This window comes from Necator americanus, chromosome IV (assembly GCF_031761385.1).
Source record: "Necator americanus strain Aroian chromosome IV, whole genome shotgun sequence".
In the NCBI taxonomy this organism is placed as follows: Eukaryota; Metazoa; Nematoda; class Chromadorea; order Rhabditida; family Ancylostomatidae; genus Necator; species Necator americanus.
The window spans coordinates 25,230,260-25,252,319 of NC_087374.1; the positions used below are offsets into that span (position 1 = coordinate 25,230,260).

The window sequence follows — 22,060 nt, forward strand, 5'->3', positions numbered from 1 at the left end:
TGACTGGGAGGTGCAAGGGAGGCGGTTTGGAGTCGCCTCCAACAAATAAGCTCCACATGTCCACTCCCAGAAACTCATGGGACTAGGGGCTTGCAACCTGCCCATGGGTTTTAAAATTTTTACGCAAAACACAATAATAGAAAAGGGTCTCCTGATTCCGGAGGAAAGCCTGGTACGGTAGCGCCAGGTAGGACGGGGTTGCAGGAGTCATGTAGGCTACCAAAACGGAAAAGGACTAAGATGGCGATCTGTACTTACAACGCACGTACGCTTGCATCGGAAGCGGCCATCGAAGATCTGATGATGCAAGCCAAGAAGATTAAGTACGACGTCATCGGACTGACCGAGACGAGACGACGTCATCCTCTCAACGCCGTATATGAAACTGGAGAAGAACTATTCTTAGGAACATGCGACAGTAGAGGTGTTGGTGGAGTTGGCGTCCTCGTCAACACGAGAACGGCAAAGAACATCGACTCTTTCGAACAACTTACGACGCGAATCGGACGTCTGCGGATGAGAAGATGTGGCCCAACACCAGCTTTGACTATCTTCGTCGCTTACGCTCCAACATCAAGCTACGAAGAAGAAGAAGAAGTCGAAGCTTTCTATATGGACCTGGAGAAGTTCTACCGAGAAGACCATGCCTTCTACAAGGTCATAATTGGCGATTTCAACGCCAAGGTTGGCCCAAGAAGAACGCCGGAAGAACTTCACATCGGGACCCACGGCCTACAATGGAATGACCAGGGGGAGAGGCTCTCCGAGTTCATCATGACGACTAAGACCATCCATGGGAACTCCCAATTCCAGAAGCCCTCCTCTCTACGCTGGACGTGGGAGTCACCCGGTGGAGGGTATCGTAATGAAATAGACCACATCATCGTCAATAAAAGGTTCTGCCTGACGGACGTCGGTGTTGTACTCTTCGCTACGCTAGCCGGCTTTTGGGAAGATTCCGCAATGGACAACATCGACGAGGAATATGACCTGCTTGTTGAACACCTTCACGACTGCGCGAACAAGGCAGAGTTTTAAAACCAAGAGGCGCCTGTCTCTTGAAACTCTTGAGCTGATACGCCAGCGTGGAGCAGCACGAGCCGCAGGGAACCAAGAACTCACGTCCGAGCTCGCAAGGCTTTGCCGAGAGGCGATAAAGGAAGACCTTAAAGAGAGAAGAGCAGAAGTGCTGGCTGAAGCTGCAGAGGCGGGGAAAAGCATCCGCTATGCCCGTCGAGACTTCGCCAGTCGCAAGACGAGGATGACTGCTCTCCGGAACCCAAAGGGAACAACCATTGCATCGAGAAGGGGGATGGAGAAAATCATCTACGACTTCTACTCTGATCTCTTCGACAGCCATGTCCACTTGCCTCCTCACCATCTGAGGGAAGATGGACAGTTCATTCCAGAAGTTCTCCCGTCCGACGAACAACATGCTATCATGTCCGTAAGAAGACGTACGGCACCCGATCCTGACAGAATAAGACCAAAACATCTAAAGAATCTTCCGCCAGTACTCATCAACACCCTGGCCAGGCTCTTTACTCGTTACCTGCGGGAATGCAAGGTTCCTAAACAGTGAAAGACCAGCTAGACCGTGTTGTTGTATAAAAAGGGCGATCCACATGACACCGGAAACTATCGCCCAATCTGCTTACTGTCCATCATCCACGAACTCTTTACAAAAGTGATCCTTACTAGGATTGAAAAAGTCTTGGATGAAGGACAGCCATGCGAGCAAGCAGGGTTTCGAAAAGGATTCAGCACGATTGACCACATTCACACTGTTTCGAAACTCATCGAGGTATCACGAGAGTACAAGATGCCGCTCTGTCTCACCTTCATCGACTTGAAAAAGGCCTTCGACTCAGTTGAGACGGAAGCGGTCGTGGAAGCATGGTATAGAAAATGCATTTGAGCTCTTTCTCTCTTTTCTAATGTTTCATTAAAGGTTCTAATTCGACGCAGAAAAACATTAACACGGTTTGCAGCGTGATGCTTCTAAGAAAAAAAACTTTGTTTTCTTCTGTTTAAAAACTTAAAATAATTCCAGAAATTATGAGGCTGCGAGAAAACAAAAAAGAAGAATTACACACGAATTTAGCTGAACACCAGAAGAATTTGTGCACCAGATAAAATAGGGTTTGAATGAAATGACGTCATGCAAGTCTCGTGGATGACATGCACTCCAGACGTGAAGGCAAAAACTGAGTAAAGGTTCTTACGTACAGAATACAGTAAAGGCGAATACGGCTGAATTATAAAAAAAAGGTTTTTTTGTTTGGACATGGACTTCTACTGCGCTATCTTACAAAACTCTAACGTAAACGTTAGGTACACTTTGTACAGAACCGTCCTCGTTTCGGTTTTGCGTTACAAGTGCAAGCTTTATCTACAGAATTTGCATGGAGTCATTTTCTGCAGAACCTGATTTCATTCCGAACGAAGTTCTTCCCCGTTTTTCGTTCTCTGATCCTCTACATCGCAATAAATTCAAGTTGTGTGAAATTCTGCGGCAAGAAACGATATCCCTAAAAACTTCGCATTAATGATTTTTGCAAGCTACGCAAATTAATCTTCCTAAAAGCGATCATAAAAAATGAGTAGTCTATTTACTGCATTTTCTAAACGTCCTGTATCCATTAAAGAGATTTCCTTCTTATTATTTACAAAGATCCATACAAAACTCAAAGTTTGGCGGAGCTGAAATCTCGCATTCTTTGATTGCTGTGATTGGATTTTTCATTTTTGTGCCAGAAACTAGCGATGCAAAGTTCGCATTAGCGATGGTTCGATGCAATTCAAATGTATTCTGTATGAAGATAAAATCCATTGGAAGAATTGAAAATTAATTTAACGCATCTTCTAAACGTCCGTTAGAAATTAAATTCCATTAAAAGCATCAATAGGAATGATTTTCTGCTCCATAATTGAAAGAAGATGGTGCAAAAGGGGAGGATCCATATGGAACTCAAAGTTTGGCGGAGCTGCGGCAAAATTTCGGCGTGAAGTTCCCGAGTCTCTCGTCGAACTCGCCGATTCGATCTGTGCAAAATCGCAAATTCAATTTCAATTTCTTTCATTCTTTCTTTCATTTTTCTTTCAATTTTAACGCTGTTTAATATTTGCCTTTTTCCAACGCCAGTTCAAAATTGTTCAACTAATAGTTTGTTTTTTAAATAGAATTCAACTGATACTTCATGGCTTGTGTTGGTGGTTTTCTTCAACGTCCTGGGCGGTATACAACCCATGATTTCCATTAATATGTGAGTGCATACTGTCAAAGTCTGCAATAGAGATGCAGTAAAGATGGATCTGAGTTGTTTGCAATGAACATCCTGGGTTTTTCTCATTAACCTTCACAAACGAACTAAATACTGTGTGCTCTCTGCTCCAGAATGCTGCAAATGCGCGTAAAAGTGGACCAGTTGTGCATTTTATGCATTATGCTATATGCTTAAGGGTGCGTTTAACGAAATTGGCGTGGTTCGGAAATCCCAGGGGAAAATGTAAAGCTAGAGTTGTAAATTGCGAGTATGAGTGTGAACCCGGTTCAAATCCTCCTAAACGTACTGAAAAACGGCATTAGCACAGAGGTAAATCAGAACACACCGCGTCCACGAGCAAGCGGAGGGAGTCAATGGGGTCTCCTTAGTAGCTTTTTGAAGTAAAACCTATAAATAAGCTGCTGATGGAACCGGAGAATGTACAAAGATGGCACGTTCTAACGTACCTCGTAGGAAATAACGCTGTTCCCACGCCGTTTCTCAGGACCATTAAGGGATATTGAATGGAGACACACTCATACTCGTAATCTACACCACAAATGCTATATTTGCCCATAGAGACAACAACACTGCCGTGATACACTGCCTTTAATTCGAACTCCAAGCACTTCTTTTCTATGAATGACTTGCTTCATTCTTTTAACTTTTATAAACAACGTACTCAGCAGAACAAGAAATCCAAACTTCATTCATCTCATCATCTCAGAGCAAGTGTGGTTGAGTTGTTCCTCGTGTCACAAATGAACTGCTGTACAGTAATTTCACGGTTTACTATTCTACGCGGTATTATCACATCTATCACGAGTCATCAGTGCCATCCAGTAACTTCTTTCTCTTTCGTTTTTCCGCATCTTCAATGTATTTCGCTTCACGTTCTCCTGGAGGAGCCAGGACCTGGAATATACTCGACTATTCTTCAGGTAGTGTTTTTTTAACCCATTCTTTCTTCTTGCGGATTTGGCATCTGAAACTATCAAATTCTTCCGAAATTTACCCGATCTCGAACAGCTTTGAAGTCTCCAGTGCCACTCCATAATCGTTTTACGAGATCCTCAGTATGATTAATGGAATCGTTAATACCAACTAGCAGCGGATTCTCATCAAGAGTGTCCCAACCTTTCAACAAATTCATCACACGTCCATATTCAGCATCTGTTACCACCTGAAATCATACAATAAAATAAAAATCAACAACAGATTCTAAAAATACGAAGCAAAATTACCATGTCATCAGGAGGGTAAAGTCCAGCTGCTACATACCGTCCCTCCGCATTTAAGAAATTAAAGGTGGCAATAGCGTCTTCCTTGAAAATCGCTATATATTTCATGTAATTGAAATAATTGAGAGCAAAAGGAAAAGAAAAAGAAAGAAAGAGAAATGCAACAAAAGAAAACCGCTTAAAACTTGCCGTGTCGGAGATCTCAAGACCAATGTGATGTTCCCTCAGGAAACCAATAATTTGAGACCGCACTCTGAATAGAGAAACATGATGTGGGGACATGGGTCGTAGCTGAAGTTCACCGGAGGTTTCTAAGTTTTTAGTCCTATTTCATAGCGTTTATGGTTCATACTAACTAACTGGTTCATACTAACTTCATACTAGCATACTACTAGTATGCTTAAAACTTGAACGGACAAGGTTAAAGAGGCGTTTATAAAGAAGGTAGTATTCCGAGTGAAAAAAAGAAGCAAAGACAACAGACTCTCGCAATACAAATTTAGGTGTTTTTCTTTTCAGAAGGAGATATTCTGGATCTCCTTCAATTTCTGAAAAAAAAAATCTTTATAATTTAAAAACACAAAAGATAGTTCTGCATAAATATGCGAAAGATTGAAGGTAAAACCCGTTATAGTACTTAAAGTAAAAAGATGATCGACTACATACAAAGGACAGACAATCAGAATTTCCAGAATTTTTTTCTTCATTCACTAGATATCTCCCTAATTTCTCAATCTCACTACACATCAGTTTGCGAATAATAACCCAAAGGATGCAGATGATGTTCCTCTGTTTGAAAAAAGGTTTCTTTTTTTTTGCGATCTTCAAATAATTCTGGAGGAACGATTTTGCAAAGTTCTCAAAGGGTGCATACTCTTCAGCCAAACTAATGTAAAATAGGGTGTAAAATAGGGTCTAAGTAAGTTTCGTGAGTAGCCAAAAATCTGTTTCTTTAAACGATTCTTATATTTGTTTCAGAGAATTGAATAAGGCACCACTAATAAGGGAACACAACAATATCCTACAGATATTACGCACAATCCCCGTCTCCGCTGTTTAAAGAGTGAGCGCCAATTTCAGTGTACCAGTTAGAACAAAATCAAACTTGTAACGCAGATGACAAACGAGTTAAAAACAACCAGCCTTTTGAAATAAACGAAATAAATTACAAACCAAAGTGATTTTCTCCAGTCCACAAACTCATTCGGATTCTTAAAGAATCCTTCAATAGGTTGATTTTTAATAGTTGATGAGTTAGTGATGGGCGTGACTCTATATACTCCGTAGTGAAATTAACTCAAAATCTTTTGCGCCAAAAAAAAAACAGACAGTTTTGATTTTGCAGTAATTATCTACACACTGGCTAAAGTGAGTTCGCAACACAAATTAATGTGTCTGTACTTGGACGTACAATCGGTCCCGTACCAAAAAGTGCGCATACTTGGTCATACGAAAGGAGGAATGCACATGCAGAAGTTCAATCATTACCAAAACTTCGTTTCATTTTTATGTCGCATTTTTAGGCGATGTTAAATCTGCCTCGCAGCAAGCAGCTATAAGACCGCCAGAAACATCTATCTGAAGACACGTCTTTTCCTAGAGAAAGTCACCATCTTTACGGCTATGGGTAATGATTCTCTTCCGAAGAGGAACACAGTGATTTTGAGCTTTGCCTTGTTGAGATACTGACAACAGACTGACTTGTCGATATTTTTCTTGTCGCCAGCTCCAATAACGAGTATGTCGATTTTCGGCTCCAACATTGCGAAGAGACTAAGAGAACGTGGAGTGATATCATCGGGTGTGTGCACACGCCATGATAAAGCTGTTTTTGGGAATAACGCCACTGGCCCATACCTGAAAATAAGACGATCAAAAGGAATGAGAGCCCCATTAGTGGAATTCTTCATATAAACATACACCTCCTATGTAGTTTTCTTAATTGTTTTTTTTTACTTCCACGATTTTCAGAAGTGGTTTGTGCTTCATTGATTATTATAGGAGAACCGGGAACGAAAAAAGCAAAAATAGGGCTTCTAGCTAGAATGGAAACGGAGGCATTCGTATGAAAAGAGCATGAAGCAGTATGAATAAGCGGAAGCAACTGCAACAGATTACTCGATTATCACCTTGCATATCCATCAAGAAACTACATTTTATATGATGACGAACGTATATTGAGCAGCTGAATTATTCTTTGTAGAGATTTCGAAGCACTTTTGCTGATTTTCTGAGCATATTCAGTTTAGATTAAACGCTAGCTTATGGGCACTAAACACTATGACACTACGAATATTGCACGAATAAAAAACAAAGTGTATAGTCAGTTCAAAACGACATGAATCACGAGTGTAGTTGTGCGTTTGCGTACGCGCTCGAAACGGCGCGGTGCAGGCAGCAGCTGAAATCGAGGTAGGACCGTCGCAAACTGCAGCGATGGGTGGTGCCAGCAAGGAATTCACCACGCTCCTAGCCGCTAAGCTCCACCGAAGCGCCCGAGAGAGCATTTTGTTTTCGTCGTTCATCTCGTTTTGACCTTACTATATGTATTGCAGTTTTGACCAATAATAAATAATAGGCAGTACAGTTAATGAACTGTTTCTTTAAAAGTTCGCTAGCCTTAATGCCTAGGTCTGCCGTCAGCCAATGGAGTTGATGAGCTCATGGGAGTCCGGAACAAACCTTCGCCGCACAAGCCTCGTGTCAACATAAGGCTGCCCGCAGAGTTCAGAACCACGCGTGCGCGCGATTTGGCGGCTCTGCGGTTTTGGTGGTTACTGAGTGCACTGTTGTGAATAGTCAATAACCACCAAAACCGCAGATTCGCCAAACCGCGCACCCGTGCAGGTCTGAACTGTGCGGGCAGCGTAAATGGGCGCATACGGCGCTCACAGCAAACGTTGTCGGTTGAAAGAAACAAGGCTTTGGGTTTGGGTGTAAAATCGAATGCCAAAAAGTTTCCAAGCAATTATCCAAAAAGAGTATATAAGAAAGCAAAAAAAAAGAGGAACATACAGGAAAGATCCGTCGATCAGTCTGAATCCGTAACAGGACAGGCCTCGTACTCCAATTTGTTTCGCCTCCGTCATTTCAGTAGAAAGGAAGCTCACTCTGCTGCGTTGCGGTACATCTGAGTCTCCGAGTGGAGTAATGTGGAAGCCATCGAGAACGCCTTAAATTCGCATTTCACGTCGACAAGCACAAAACAACATTTTGTTAATACGTGGAAAACATAAATACTACGATTCATGTATACGATGCACCGCTAACCAGTGTCTCCACGCCTTGAATCCGAATCTGAAGCCAATCTTCGACATTGTAGCACCCGTTGCAAGGGACGAATTTGAGAAATACGCATTCTGCAAAATTACCAACGAAATATTTGAAACAGAAATAAACTTCAAATAATACCGGCGACAAAAATGTATTTTATTCGTATCGTCCCAATCTCGAATTGAAATATGTCCGAATAAGACTTTGAACAGTTTTCATGTTAAGGTGGGGCATTAGTAACAGTCAAGGTTAACTTCTAATTCGTAGAAGGAGGTGTACACAGCAAAGTTGCGCAAGCAGTGCCGCGCTCCAAATCAAGTTGTGGCCTCCTTTTTCGTTGATCTAGTCTTCGGCAAAGGATGGAAAATGTGTGTATCTGTCCGAAAGAAATTGAAAATTGTCCGAACGTGTATTTGTGTTTCTGACGAGTTCACTTCTTCAGCTACATAGCAATATTTCAATCCCCCTGATCACGGATGGTACATTAGCACAACAGGCTCTAGAACACCGGTTAGCTGCATCAATATAAACTGACAGTCAAGCCAGTCCACATGGTTCCACAGAATTACACAGCTCCAGGGTATAATACCATTACGGTTTTGAAGATAAGGTCTTGTCGCGCAAGAAAGTCTTACCGCGGAATGTGTTGTTTGTGTTTAGCATCATGCTAGGCTTGGCTAGTACCTGCAATAGCAGCGTTTCCGAAACAATACCTTACAAGCATTCTTAAGCATGTAAGAAATGTTATGAGATAGTTCATCTTTAAGTTCATCTGCAAATATTTTTAATCATTGAACTAACAGAGCAACCTTTAAAAAAAACTGTGCTTAGAATACATCCATGTGGTAATACTGCAGGATTTTGCCCTAGTCAAGCAACATTGGCCAAACACCGGGAGACTTCCATTGCTTAGAAAGGTATCTACCTATTCGGCAGCTATGTAACGTATGCCCTCACATGACACTATTCAACAAAATGTTCTATATTCAATTATTATATTCTTCAGAGATTTTAGCGAAGTCGAAAGGTACAGTGTCAACTCAAAGCTTATTTTCAAAAATGTTCTTTACCCATTTTCATACTCCAGCGTTTGTGTCTCTGTTGACCTGCCGTTTAGGAAGCAGGCTAGTCTTTCGGAATGCTAGAGAAGATGTTGAGTGGTCGACTAGTCTTTTCTTCATATTACAAAAGTAAATGCAAGCATATAACGAACATGGAGCTAACAGTCGTTCTGCAAAATGTTTCCAGTGGCTACCGTACATCTTTAGTATTTATTTGGTCTCAACCATCACACATGGCTAGAAAGGGAAACGAATATTATTTATTTCTCTGCTACTTTGTACAGAATGGCAATAACGAACACCAGCTTTCGGCACAAACAGGAAAATAGAATTTTAGAATCTGAAGTGAATGAGCTTGTGAACAACCAACAGAATGAGAACTGATACACGAAACATAGAACAGCCTACTGTGGATTCAAACAATAAACTACGCATATTCGTTGGCAGAGAACGCATCGTCTCCGTACTCTTCACAAGTCTCTTTGTAATTCGCAGGTGGTGTTGAACGGCAAGAGTTCGCTGTTGGTGCCGAGGGAGCTTCAGCCTGAATAATAAGAAATAGAGTGATTTAACGCATTATATGTCACAATTACTCAAATTTCCGCTCTGAAACTGATTTCTTGAACAAAATAGAAATCGGTACACCTTGAACGAATCGAGCACCGCTGTGTAACATGTGAGGAGCAGCAATGAACATTACATTCGCCAAATAAAGAATGTATTGCCAACGGTTTGAGCAGAAGGCCAAAATGCGCATTCGTCTCAGAGTGTAAGAAGCAGATGAAGAACAAATCCGTATAAGCAATGAAAATGAAGGAGTTGCTGAGGACCCGTCGAAAGGAGCAGCTATTCAAAGGAGTGCACTGCAGTGCAGATCCTCACAGCAAATTTGTCTTGGATGGAAACGAAAGCGATTACGGAATGTTATACTTTTCTATATATATCACAAATCCAACGTAGCACCAACATGTGATCGTTACAAAACGGAAGTACAACTTGATAATTCACTTCTAAGCCATATAATGTGGCGCTTTCTTAATCTACATTTACATGTCGGCAACAACTATTCATGGTTATCGCAAAAACTATCCTGTCTCAAGAAGAGCGCCTCATTCGAAAGATAAAGATTTCAATAGATTCTTTGGAAAGTGGAAAATCGAGCACCTGCTGCCAGCTCGGTAGTTTCGCCGATGTCGCAGTGGGAGCAAGAATAGGTGCAAAGTTGTTGTGACTCAACAATAAGCTCTTAATCGTAGATATACCAGCCTTAAAGGGTTTTCTACAAAAAATTATAGCCAAATAAAGAATAAATACGGAACTTCACAAACATACGATTTTATGCTGAAAGGAACTCTCTGTTTTTGGGTTCAAAACTAATACTAGTGTAAAAAAAACAACCTCGACTCTGCTTATGTCAGTGTCCCGCTGGCTGACGGAGAGCAAAGCCCTATTGATTTCCTGTTGTTGGCTTCCCAACATTGATGTGGTTTGTGATATACTGTCGAGAACAAACTTGATCGAGTTTTGCAGCTCGTTTACTTGGACCTGAAAATCAACATAGACCAAAAATAAATACGCTGTACGGCACCAGGAGCGTCCATGTGACTAGGAAGACTTCGAAAACCCCTTCAAAAAAAAAAAAAGACACGCTTGTGTGCAGATGCAGCGACTTTTCCCGAACTTTTGAGTAGTTCAGGCAACAAATAGTGCAATGTAGAGGGAACAACTACGAACCTGAAGCTGTCGGACCTCTTCAGTGGCTGGATCGGGAATGTCGAAGAAACGAGGTAAAACAAAGGAACGCAAGAACCGGTACCCGGCATACGAAACACAACCAATTATAGCGACCGACTGAGCAAACGTTACAAATCTGAAACGAAACTTTTCCGGATGCGGTCAACGTAACAGACAATGTATCACTAGGTCTGCTAACTTATTCGGTTGCGGTTGCATGTGAAGCTGACCCTCATAGTGGGTTCCACTTTCTGCTCGGACTGAAATGTCTTGCGGAAGTGATGCTCTCGCTTCACTTATTTCATTCTCTGTTACGCCTAGAAATCAGGAAGAATGATTGAAGCAACGCAAGATTAATAAGATAAAATTGCAAAGACCTTTGCCCAGGAGAAATTGTTTCTGTTCATCGAAAGGAGTGTATCTGACCTTTGGCATTGACATGAACTTCCTTGCAGCCTCCACCATGTCAGGACGATTAGGAGTTTGGTCTCCCATCCTGTAACATGAAGAACTCAACCAGCAAGATCAACCATTTAGCGTTATATGTATATTGATCCTACAGAGACACTGCTGCTGTATGAATGAGTGTTATATTGGTGATAACGCCTCAAGTATTTTCACTAAAAGATTCTTCTACTGGAAACTTCATCCTTGAGATTTTGAGCTACAACAGACAGCAAGTGTCCAATATTTTTCGTTGACCAGAAAAAACGCGATTGTCGACGCTTTCTACCTAATAGCTGCATTGATAAAAAAACAGCATAACCTTAAAACCGTAGAATCTTATACATACCTTTTTCTAAACGCGTCACTGCGACGCTATCGTTTATGACAAATCTGAAAAGAATCCGGATAAGAAAACGTCCTATTGGACGGCAGCACCTCTCATGAGATGAAATGACACCACAGCGTTTGGAACGACCAAAAAGTCCATACAGTGAGAAGAGTGTTAAAAGAAGATTTATGTGACGTTATTAACATCAATAACTTAACCCGACGAAACACATAGAAATGGCAACTATTAGCAATGTATTCCACAATTTCAAACGTTAGTTAAACGTGCATTTAGCATTATTATTATTTTAACATATATGGTGTTTCACAGAGGGTATCACATAAATGAATACGAGATGAAGGGATTATTATCTGCTAGATTCAGCATCAAGCTGAGAAATTCCATTACCTATAAAACCTTACGAAGAGAACTCAAATTAATTTCATAAGTATATCAAGTCTTTTTCATTATGGTCTTCAAAATATCCAGATTTCTCTCTAAAGCCTTGCTGAATTCCTTCGCGTCACGATTCTTCTAGAATATTAGATTATAAGAAATGAAAGCGAATGAAAACAGGCAAAAACTACAGGATAGGAAATATGCGGTAATATAGTATATAAGTAGTACAGCAATACCTTATGACTAGTAATAACAGCACCAAGTCGAGATGACGACACGTTATACCCTATGCCGAAACCATCTTGCACTACGGGACCGAATCCTAAAATGATAAGCGTTCCGCAAAACTCGACTCGGAGCGATAACGGAGCAAGGTTACATTACCGCCAAACGCTATGGTGTTCGTAGATAAAGTGCTTGTAGAGAGTACAAAATGACCCATACGAAGAAATCCGGAGTCCTGCAACACACAAATAGCATGGTATGTGAGTGATCCGTAAGGAACTAATTAATTATCAACCTCAAAAAGAGATGGAACCTTCTTCCCAAGACGTTCAGCAGTGATCTTCAGACCGAGTAGGTGTCTATCGAACCCTTGGCCTACAAATATTAATGCTAGCTTGTCAGATAACAAATTCACTCTAAATAGCTACACGAATCAAGAAATAATCTGGAAAAGAAGATATTTTTGCTATCAGTACCGAAAAGGTATTACTCCGATGAGAAAAACATGTTCAAACCGGGGAAAAGCCTCGGAAAATTGACTTGGCAAATCGAGAGGACAAATAGACAGGCTTAGGCTGACCGCGGAAGTTATTGAACATATATATATATATATATATATATATATATATATATATATATATATATATATATATTCAAAACCCTCAATAAACCTAAAATCAAAAGCGTTTGCCCACCCCAAAAGGATTGTCCTGAACCACTTTTTACTGCTTCACTTGACAGTTTTCTTATAATGTTTTTAACGGGCTGTATGAAGCGGCAATGGTAACGAGACGTAACCACTTTACTGGTTAGAAGAGAAATGGGGAGAGCTGTAGAACGTCATCGCATGAAAAGTGGAACTTATGGAGAAAAAATCTTGTTTGAGTTTACTTAATCAAAAGTTATAGTAAAGACAAAACAACATGAAGCACGTGCAGCTGCCTAAGCGGTCCTGCCCTCGATTCGGGCGGTGGAGATAGGAGTTGGAATCGAGGTGAGACTAGCAGAACTACAGCGAGGAATGTTGTTAGGAAGGGTTTGCTCCAGATTCTAACTACTGCGCTTCACCGTACAGCTTCGAGCGCAGCCGCTTACGCAACTCCCCGTGCTTCTTGTCGTTTTGACCCTACTATACACGAGTTGAGTATAAAGCAGGCTGTGGTAGTATATACCGTACTGTACTGGTGTACTATGGATTGCGCTGACAAAAAAGTGTTCGTGCTTGAAGGCATCACCCCACGAATCAGAGGTTTCAGGCGGGTAATGCCTATACAAGGTCGTAGATTGTGGGGAAGAGGGTGATTCCGTTCATTTTCATCTCTCTCCGTATCAGTGTAAACGGACGACCGCGGAACGCTGTTTCTTATGACGCCTTTTGTCGCTATGCGCAACCCTTGCTCCCCCCAACACCCTCCCCCTCCTTGCTTGCGATTTCTCCGAATGGATTCTCGACCTCAAGCAGACTAAGAATCCTTCTTTACTGAGAATCTTCACGCATAGCTAGGCCCTGCAAAAATAAACAGAAAGTAGATTCGTGTAACCCACCCATTGATGCTTCCTTCACCAATTGGCTATGTGTGTTGGAGCACTGCGACAGCAATTCTCCAGCTTTCTCTGTTTTTCCGGCGGAAAATGCTAGAGCAGCTTCTTTTGTAGCGGCAGTAGCAGAGCTGAATTGTAAAAGAATGATAAACAAAAAGCACACTCCAACAATTCGTCGATTAATGAGAACTGAATGTAAAATCTCCGTTGAGTTGGTACAGAGAAGATATAACAGTATGAAAGGGTTTTTACCAAACAAATTCCGTTGGACTTCTCGGGGGTACCAACTGATATTCAGGAGAAAACAACACATAGAAAGGTAACTAACACGTGAAATAACCCAGAAATTCAAAATAGTATAAGTGGAAGAACTATAAACTTCACTGGAGTGAACAAATTTCTTTTCTTTGAGAAAGTAATAGAAAGATAAGTATTGAACAAAGAAAGAAATTGAATATCTCACCGCATGCACTCTGTCCTGCCTTTAAGGAAAGCTGCCGTGGAGCAAGACTCGTATGTGGGAACGAATTCCTTGTACAAAGAATAGAATGCCATCTTAAACAAACAAAATAAAAGGGAAATTAATTATGCGATGTAATCGATCAGAAAAGCAAGTTTCCCTCTAAAAAAACGTTATTTTTTAAATATTTTACTTGAATGGCTAGCTGCATAACGGAGTCTGGAGACATTTTTGACTTCTTAATTGTATCCTTGTTCAAGCCATCATACTCCATTGTAGAAAAGTCGAGTACGTTGTTTCTTTGTATATGCGCTTTTTGGGCCTTATCGATATGTGATCGCAACGAAGGAGTAAGGTTGAATTCTAAAGAACTTCACGTAATGCAAGAAGAAAGAAGGTATATGACTACAAAGCAAAAACAAAAGAGAACTGACCGATTTCTTTCACCATTCCTGGAGATGCTGCTTGGGGTACGGTGTCAGGAGTTACAAAATGGTGCGTATTCGTATCCCTTTACAAGAATTCGAGGAAATAAATATGTCAGTAAATTCGTTACAAATAAATAAGTGACTTCAGAATTAATCTTACTGACTTGTACGACTCCTCCATGAGACGGAGCACAGCAACTCCATCACCCCAAGAATGTTCGAAGTTAATCGTAGCTTGACCACACCCTGAAATTTTGAATGAAACGACAGTTTCTAAACTGCTGCTCCATCTGACGAAGCGTTTTTATTAATATAAAAATAAAAATTTATTTTAAAAAGTAAAAGAAGTAGACTTTTGCAGTCAATAGTCGCAATCCATTTAGAATGATAATGACATGTAAGAATAACGGCACAACCGAGAAATTTGCGAAATCAATGTATGGTACTTTCGATCCCACCGTCAACGATAAGCTGGAAACTCTTGTCGAACCAACGGTTACTAGCGTCATCTCCAATTAGAAGGGACTGAATAAGCCTGAATCAGCAAAACGCTAACAATATGCAAAATATCTACGCAAAACTGTGACATGTGAAGGCACAGCATAAGCGTAGACCCCTAAATTTTGCTACGGCATTGACCAAAAAAAGGAAGTGCGTTGACTTTCCAGAAAATGAAAATAAGTAAGGGCATATACCTAGATGGGTCTTGAGACTTCAGATCGTCCAAACACAACGTGAAAAGAGCACCATCAATCAAACAAAATTTATCAGCATTACCAGCTTCTAACAATTCCTCACGGATATTAGCCCATGAGTCGCGTTCCAGACTGGTTAATGCACCTGGAACAGCGGAACTATTATCCATTAAGATCTAGTACCAATTGCGTTGAAAATCAGATTTCCTCAGCGTATAATCACCAAGATGAGAAAGTGTAATGTGAAAGAAAGCGGACATACCGATGCACTTGTCCTTTTCCTGTTGCGTGCCTGTTTTTAGAATATGCGCCAAAGAGTTGTGGATGTGTTCGGCAGGAAGTATATTGCCTACAAGTTGAACTTCTGAAAAATTTCCAAAACAAATATGATGCCATTGCAGGTCTCACCTTTGTCGTCAAAAATGTGAACAGTGTAAATTCTGCCACGGTAAAGAACCATAAAATGTTTTTGCGTTGTATCCTGAAAGTAGAAGTGTGAAAATTATTTGTGAGAGAAAGAGAAATGGAAAAAAAAATAATGAAGCACCACGCTTTTGTGTAATTTTGAACACATGACTTTTATAATTATCGCTCTTCGCGGACAGTTTCGAGTCGACTTTGCACGTCTTCAGGGGAACACCGACCAAGACCGACCTAATTCCAAATCTAAGATAAGTCTGGGTCAAAACGACATAAAACACGGTGCATTTGCGTACGTGCTCGAAACGGCACGGTGGATGCAGCAGTTGGAACCGAGGTGGGACCATCGCAAACTGCAGCGATAGGTGGTGCCAGCAAGCCCTCATTACACTCGTAACCGCACGCTCCACCGCACCGCCTCGAAAGAAGCCGCGTACGCAATCGCACCGTGCTTCATATCGTTTTGACCTTACAATACAAACAAGGGACCTTGCTTCTTTGTTCTCCGCCAGAATTGTAGGAATATTTGCAATTGCGTGCGCGGTTGCGTTCGATGCGGCGTGGAGAAAGCGATTAGAATGAAGGTGGAGCATCGGGAAGTGCAGCAAAGAGTGTGCTATCAACGCTCCCTCCTTGATTTCAACTGCTGGGCTCCACCTTACCGCTTCAAGCGCACCCCTTTGCGCAATTGGACCGTGCTTCATGCCATTTTGTCATTGTCACTATACGCATGGGTGTCGGCTTGCATTTACAGAGGTTCAGAATTGTATCCTGCTGTCCTATCTTGAAATCAAGTAACAAGGAAATGGAAAGAATTGGGTTCAAGTCGCAGGACAAAAAGTCCACAATATTCGCAATATCCGCATACGATCACTAATGTGAAAGAGAATCAGAAACGATGCTAAATGTGCTAAAAGAATTGGGACTAAGTGATCTAGACTGCAGTAGGATTAGAAGACCTAGAATGCATTTTAACGGCAACAACTAGATGACTGGATTCCACGAGAAGGAAATGTACAATAGAAGGATCGCTGATTGCTGCTCTACTTTTTTTCAAGCTGTTCTTAGAAGGAAGGTATGTTTTTTTTTAGCGTTCCCGATCTACGAGAACCAATGGAAAACTCTTGCAATAAACACTAATAGAAATATTATTAGGTTAAACAAACTGAAGAGCACATGATACAGATGGCATGCTATTCAGGACTGAACAAGACAACTTCTTTCAAAACAATAAGTTTTTGTAGAAATGTCGAGTCAAATGAAATGAAGGGTTTGGTTAGTCTTGGTATCGAATCATTCAATATGTAGATGAAGTAGTGACCTCTCACCACTGCGCTACACCCGCATTTTCCGAAGGGTATACAGCGAAATTGCTAATCAATGGATCCTTTAACACTGTGCGAGGACCTTCTGTAACCCCACCTTCTTTCCATCCTCGCGTTTGAAGTATTCACAAAACAAACGGTGTAATTGTAATAACTATTCAGAAGTACAAGGAGGTGAAGGAATCACCTGATACAACACATCTTTATCCTTCTTAGGGATGCGAGTTGCATTAAATGTTGACTTGTATTGACTCATGTCTAGTGGGAAGGCTTTGAATGCTACCGCTCCAAACCAGGAAAGGCTAGGAGGAAGTGCCCTGGAAAGTTTCTAAAGAAGGATATCAAGTCGAAACAGCGATAGAAACTCGGACGACATAAGATTTCAACCACTAAATTTGAAAAACTAGAAAAAAAAACTGAACTCACTTGCAAACACTTCGGAACAGTTTGGTGTCACTTTTTTTGGGATTCAAATGAAATACTTCGGGAGCCAGTATATTATTATCCAGTGCACGTCTGAAGCGGGCGAACGAAATAGCAAAGTTGGTAGCTCGAGAAAGCTGAAAATAAGGATAACTCTCATTAAGTGGTTCAATGACCCATGTCATAAAGAATCATATCACACTATCCATTTTCCGACACATGAAACTTTATAAAAGGAACATTTTGTTGATGCTAGGACATTTAAACCAATGTTCATAAATTTTCAGAATTTATGAATATTGGTTTAAATGTTCATAAATTAATTTACAGATTTTCAGCGCTGCTCAGTTAGTTTTTAACAAAGAATTGAGCCATAAGTGGAAATGAAGTTTTCACATGTTTTCAAGAAGCGAATCTGACTTCTACCTGCTCACGGTAATACTGATGCCACTAGATGCAATCAGGCATATGAGTGAATGCTGTGGGCTCGTATGAGTTATAAACTTACACAGTTTATGAGGTAGAAGTTACCCAACTATTCCAAAAAAGGTGATGTTGTCCAGAACTCTGCCAAAGCCCAATCTAAATAGATCAAATAACTATGGAAGCGTGGAATCTGGCAACAACTTTCCGTTTTGTTAGGCTGAACTGCGAGATATTCTCGATCTAAGGTACTCGGTTAATTTTTGTCGATTGCGCGGGGCGCTAAGCCTCGCCGACCATGGAATAGAGATAAATGAATGAGTCCTCTTAACCGCGTTAGCCGATAATACCAGCTCGCCGATCAAAAATATTCTCAAGTCTACACTGAAATCATACTTGAAGCCTACCTCAACGCATATTTTGCTGCTAGTTTCTATGTTACTTCAGAAGGGAGAAAAAAACTACCAACTGAGGTTAACAGCATAGAGGTTTTTCCACGTGTATTTCAGAAAAAAAGCTAAATATTCAGATACTTTTCTCGCCCGTTTCTTTGTTTTCAACTCAGCTTATTGAGTTTTTAGGAGCCAAAATGGAAAAAAAGCGGATAATTTCTCCTCCGAAGTTGCATGCCAAATCGGAGAAACGACTTCGAGGCGAACGCGCTCAACTGAATAAGGAATCATGCATTTTGCCAAAGGGATGACATTGCGACCTCCGCTACTTGGAGGCAACTGATAGCAAACGAATGTAGATAGTAGCGCATGAAGCTAACATGTGTGAACAAAAAGAACTGAATACATGAAAAATATTGTGTGAGCAGTACCTGATGATTGAAATGAGGATCTGGATCGGAAGCGTACATCATGAATGGATTGTAGTTAACTGGGCACGGTAGTCGGGATTTCAAGTACATATCGAACCAGGTCTCGCAGATATAGCTGGTATCTTTATGATTGCGGTCATAATCCAGAAGTGCTTTTTGTAGTTCTAAACACAGCGATTCAAGGAAATAGATTTCGAAATCTACAAATTATGAACACCATTAATCGAAACAGGACTTCAAACGAGACAAAATAAATTTTGACGATGGCATGCTATGAATTTTTGCGAATTCACATTGTACTAACACTTAGTTGAATTATACTAATATTAATGCTAATGTTAAAGGATAAAGGATAAAGCGTCTGGCGTTAATCAATCTGCTTGGGATGCGCCCCCACGTTCACTTCGATTCAGAATCGTTTGAGGTTTAAGAACGTGTAACTGGCCTATACGATGACTTGCGGTGGCTAGCCGATGTGTCAAGTCAGTGTTTTTATCCTCCCAGACAAGTCTCGTACCAATTTTTTCGACCCCGGAGGGATGAAAGGCCTGGTGAGCACTAGAGCAGATTCGAACCTCCGATCGATCGTGCAGGAAGCGGAACCTCTAACCGCTACACTTTAATTATATATTGAAAATGGCATCACAAATTTGCGGAGTAAGATCGTCTTGCTGTTTTGCTCATTGTAATCATACCTTTCGGAACAGATGGTTGAGTTTGTGTTTAAGAGAGATCTCCAGAGGAACTAGCTACAAACATTTCAAAACGACCTGAGTTCTGCTGCAATTACACAGGGCGTTATGCAGCACGGTGGGACCCTGTCCTGTATCGGTCCAAGAGGGGGAGGTGAGCGAGGATCCTACTGCGCGACTTTGAGAGTATTTGAGAGTATGTAGCACAATTACCACAACAGTACCACAATTCAGCTCGATTCGATCCGACTATGCAAAGCTAATCCACAGTGCCGAAAATACGCATACATGTCGGAGGGATGAGAATAGACTGCTGTTATGTTTCCAATGGTAACATAAAATCCTACAATGTATTACTGTATTATATTATGTATTTTCTAATAGGTAGCATTGCTTGGAAGCATTCACTTAGTATGGTGATAAAAAAGCAGGGTTCGTTTGACTAAAGTTAGCGAGTACGGATTTAAATAGGATTGGTGCGGAAACCACACAGAGTTGAACTCCGGCTTAAAAGTTGCGGAGTCAAGTAGTGATATCACCAACACAGATTTTCCATGTAAGTAACAGCATTAAGTAGGATGGATCGCAGAAATGTTGCTCAAATTGATTCAGTAGAAGATGAATTGTGCTGTGGATGTGGTGTTCCTGCTCATATACATTACTGTCATGCTATTATATATGCGGTCAGGACGATGAATACCAGAGAAAAGAATTCAATTTCGAGCGACCTTCCTCAAAATAGTTGCAACACCTTGGAAAAAGCCCCAATACAAGTTAGCTTCATTAAAGTCATCACCACACCAATCTGAAGTGGTACGGATTTCAGGTGGAGTATTCGTATACGGCATAGTAGATTATGGAGAGAAAGGTGATTCCGTCCATTTCTTCCTAATTGCCGCAAAAATGGCCCGAAAGATGCGGCGTGTGCAAAAGGCTGGTGCCCTCCAATCGAATTCGTTGTAGAAAGCACCGCGCCGGAACGCTCGAAGCTGTATCTTCCGTGCCGTTTTTTACGGCAATTAGGAAGAAATGGACGAAATCACCCACCTCTCCATAATCTACGACCCCGTATACGAATACTCCACCTGAAATCCATATCACCTCAGATTCGTGGGGTGATGCCTTTAAAGAGAAAGTCAAGACATATTAAAATCACTCGAATCCCTTTATAGAAAACCTCGGATAACGTTGCGCATTCTCCTCTTGAGAATTTGCCGTTCAAATCCAATCGAGGGGAAAAGACCAAGAACATAATAAAAACTTTAAGAATTAAAGAAGAACAATTGTCCCACCTGGTCCTTCATGCTTCTCGAAATTTCGCACTAACGTTTCCGTTTGCTTGTAGTCAGTATCGGAAAGAACGACCTTGGCCGAGGCTAGAAATCTAAAAATTCGTGTCCAGGATCTTCGCACAGGTAACAAGTAGTTAATGTATTACCGATTGCAAGTATCTGTTAGTTTTGGAATGGGCAAACGTCGGAGACTTTTCTGGAAATGGTACGAAGGAATTACGCTGTGCTGCAGGAACTGATAATCGTCTCCGGCCAGGTGATGTTTGCTGTAGATAAATTTACAAAGGAGACAATGAGGGCAACTCTAGGTGATGCGTAGCCAGCAGACAGAAAGTGCTCTCCATGATGGTAGAGCACGGATAGAAAAGGAAAAAGAAGAAGAGCAAAGAGAATAGAGAAATATTTCTTACCTACGACTCTTTGGGACATTTCTGCAAGCTCTTGCAACACGTAATTCAAATCGAAGCATCCCAGTCCGAAGTTGATACTGCTCACTCTGTAACAGTAGACGAGGAGTTTATTCCCCAGAAAGTCGAGCTCAAGTGAGAGCAACGTTATCAACTCAAGAACACAAGCGGGAATGTAGGGAACAGCGCGTACTTTGCACAATGCGACACGCACCGACTCCTTTTAATCGTTCGTTCTTTGCCCTAACTGTGATCGTTCTTCGAGAAACAAGTGGATGCCTCTCGAATGTGCTGGTTTTCTACTGATTGTATTGAGAAAGGATTCAATTATTATTCTATCGTGTGTATGGTACAAACAAATTTCCTGCGTGTAAATCTTCCAAATAATGGTGCGAGATTTCCTCCAACTGTTTCGGCTGCCGAGAAACTGCCAGCAGTCCGAGAAGAATGTATACGACGTAGAACAAATAGTACTGCAGTATTGGCTTCTCACTGATAGAAAATAACGTCTCCATTGATTGTTTCATGGCGGACAACAACAGCACAAAATTCAACTGCACAACTAGGCGAAAGGGAGCTGTTATCGGCAGCGGAACCAGATCGCAAACTTTTGCTGCGGCAGTAATTTGGTGGAGGTCGCGATGCGACCATCATGCGAACCGCAGGTTTGACTCCAGCCTGGTGCTGACCTGAGCGAAATGTGACCATTTCCGATGGTAACATCGCGACCTCCATTTAATTTCATTTAATTCACCTTGATTAAGAACCAAAATGTGTTGGCGTTCTGTTATAGTGCTGGTTAAAGGCATATTTGAAAAATTCTCAGGATTACGATCTTCACCACTACGTAGGGACCTTAGAGCAGCACAGAAGTATCACGGTGATGACAATCTCGAAATCTAGTAATCTGAGAATTCACGTTAAGCGCTGTTGAAGGCATCACACCACGAATCTGAGGTGGTGCTGATTTCAGAAGAAGTATTCGTATACGGGATGGGAGACTACGGAGAGGGGGGGGGGGGTGATTTCGTCTATTTCTTCCTAATTGCCGTAAAAACCGGCCCGGAAGATACGGCTTCAGGCGTTTTGGCGCACTATTTTCTACAGGGAGTTTCGCGCCAGTCTTGTGAGGCGCCGCATCTTCCGGGCCCTTTTT

The 22,060-nt window shown here is 41.4% G+C and overlaps 3 protein-coding genes across 8 annotated transcripts; 1 reads left to right on the plus strand and 2 right to left on the minus strand.

Moving 5' to 3' along the window:
- Positions 1 to 240: 240 nt before the first annotated feature.
- RB195_002634 (uncharacterized protein) lies at positions 241 to 1,918 on the plus strand (the record flags this gene model as incomplete). 3 transcript variants are annotated; one of them, XM_064199987.1, is made up of 3 exons in its annotated part: positions 241 to 996; positions 1,073 to 1,578; positions 1,702 to 1,918. In XM_064199987.1, 3 exons carry the CDS (start codon positions 241 to 243, stop codon positions 1,916 to 1,918), a joined length of 1,479 nt encoding a protein of 492 aa, XP_064055866.1. The 3 variants fall into 3 exon arrangements, with proteins under 3 accessions (XP_064055866.1, XP_064055867.1, XP_064055868.1); XM_064199985.1 differs by lacking the exons at positions 1,073 to 1,578; positions 1,702 to 1,918 and having other exon boundaries at positions 241 to 1,038; XM_064199986.1 differs by lacking the exons at positions 241 to 996; positions 1,702 to 1,918 and having other exon boundaries at positions 1,262 to 1,582.
- A 2,167-nt stretch (positions 1,919 to 4,085) lies between these two features.
- On the minus strand, positions 4,086 to 11,582 carry RB195_002635 (uncharacterized protein; the record flags this gene model as incomplete). Of its 3 annotated transcripts, XM_064199989.1 has the most annotated exons (16): positions 4,086 to 4,181; positions 4,282 to 4,449; positions 4,511 to 4,587; positions 4,693 to 4,760; positions 6,209 to 6,364; positions 7,523 to 7,679; positions 7,778 to 7,866; positions 8,851 to 8,886; positions 9,273 to 9,385; positions 10,006 to 10,107; positions 10,240 to 10,386; positions 10,576 to 10,711; positions 10,775 to 10,892; positions 10,953 to 11,071; positions 11,369 to 11,394; positions 11,480 to 11,509. In XM_064199989.1, 16 exons carry the CDS (start codon positions 11,507 to 11,509, stop codon positions 4,086 to 4,088), a joined length of 1,638 nt encoding a protein of 545 aa, XP_064055869.1. The 3 variants fall into 3 exon arrangements, with proteins under 3 accessions (XP_064055869.1, XP_064055870.1, XP_013297095.2); XM_064199988.1 differs by lacking the exons at positions 8,851 to 8,886; positions 9,273 to 9,385; positions 10,006 to 10,107; ... (4 more) ...; positions 11,369 to 11,394; positions 11,480 to 11,509 and having other exon boundaries at positions 7,778 to 7,865; XM_013441641.2 differs by lacking the exons at positions 4,086 to 4,181; positions 4,282 to 4,449; positions 4,511 to 4,587; ... (5 more) ...; positions 11,369 to 11,394; positions 11,480 to 11,509 and adding an exon at positions 11,569 to 11,582 and having other exon boundaries at positions 9,269 to 9,385.
- Positions 11,583 to 11,803: 221 nt separating this feature from the next.
- RB195_002636 (uncharacterized protein) lies at positions 11,804 to 21,713 on the minus strand (the record flags this gene model as incomplete). Of its 2 annotated transcripts, XM_064199990.1 has the most annotated exons (21): positions 11,804 to 11,884; positions 11,986 to 12,071; positions 12,134 to 12,209; positions 12,270 to 12,349; positions 13,520 to 13,644; positions 13,980 to 14,071; positions 14,170 to 14,339; positions 14,411 to 14,487; positions 14,569 to 14,650; positions 14,863 to 14,939; positions 15,100 to 15,244; positions 15,362 to 15,448; positions 15,508 to 15,580; positions 17,032 to 17,161; positions 17,271 to 17,404; positions 18,514 to 18,677; positions 20,498 to 20,589; positions 20,644 to 20,763; positions 20,908 to 20,993; positions 21,412 to 21,593; positions 21,659 to 21,713. In XM_064199990.1, 21 exons carry the CDS (start codon positions 21,711 to 21,713, stop codon positions 11,804 to 11,806), a joined length of 2,214 nt encoding a protein of 737 aa, XP_064055871.1. The 2 variants fall into 2 exon arrangements, with proteins under 2 accessions (XP_064055871.1, XP_064055872.1); XM_064199991.1 differs by lacking the exon at positions 21,659 to 21,713 and having other exon boundaries at positions 21,439 to 21,627.
- Positions 21,714 to 22,060: the final 347 nt, after the last annotated feature.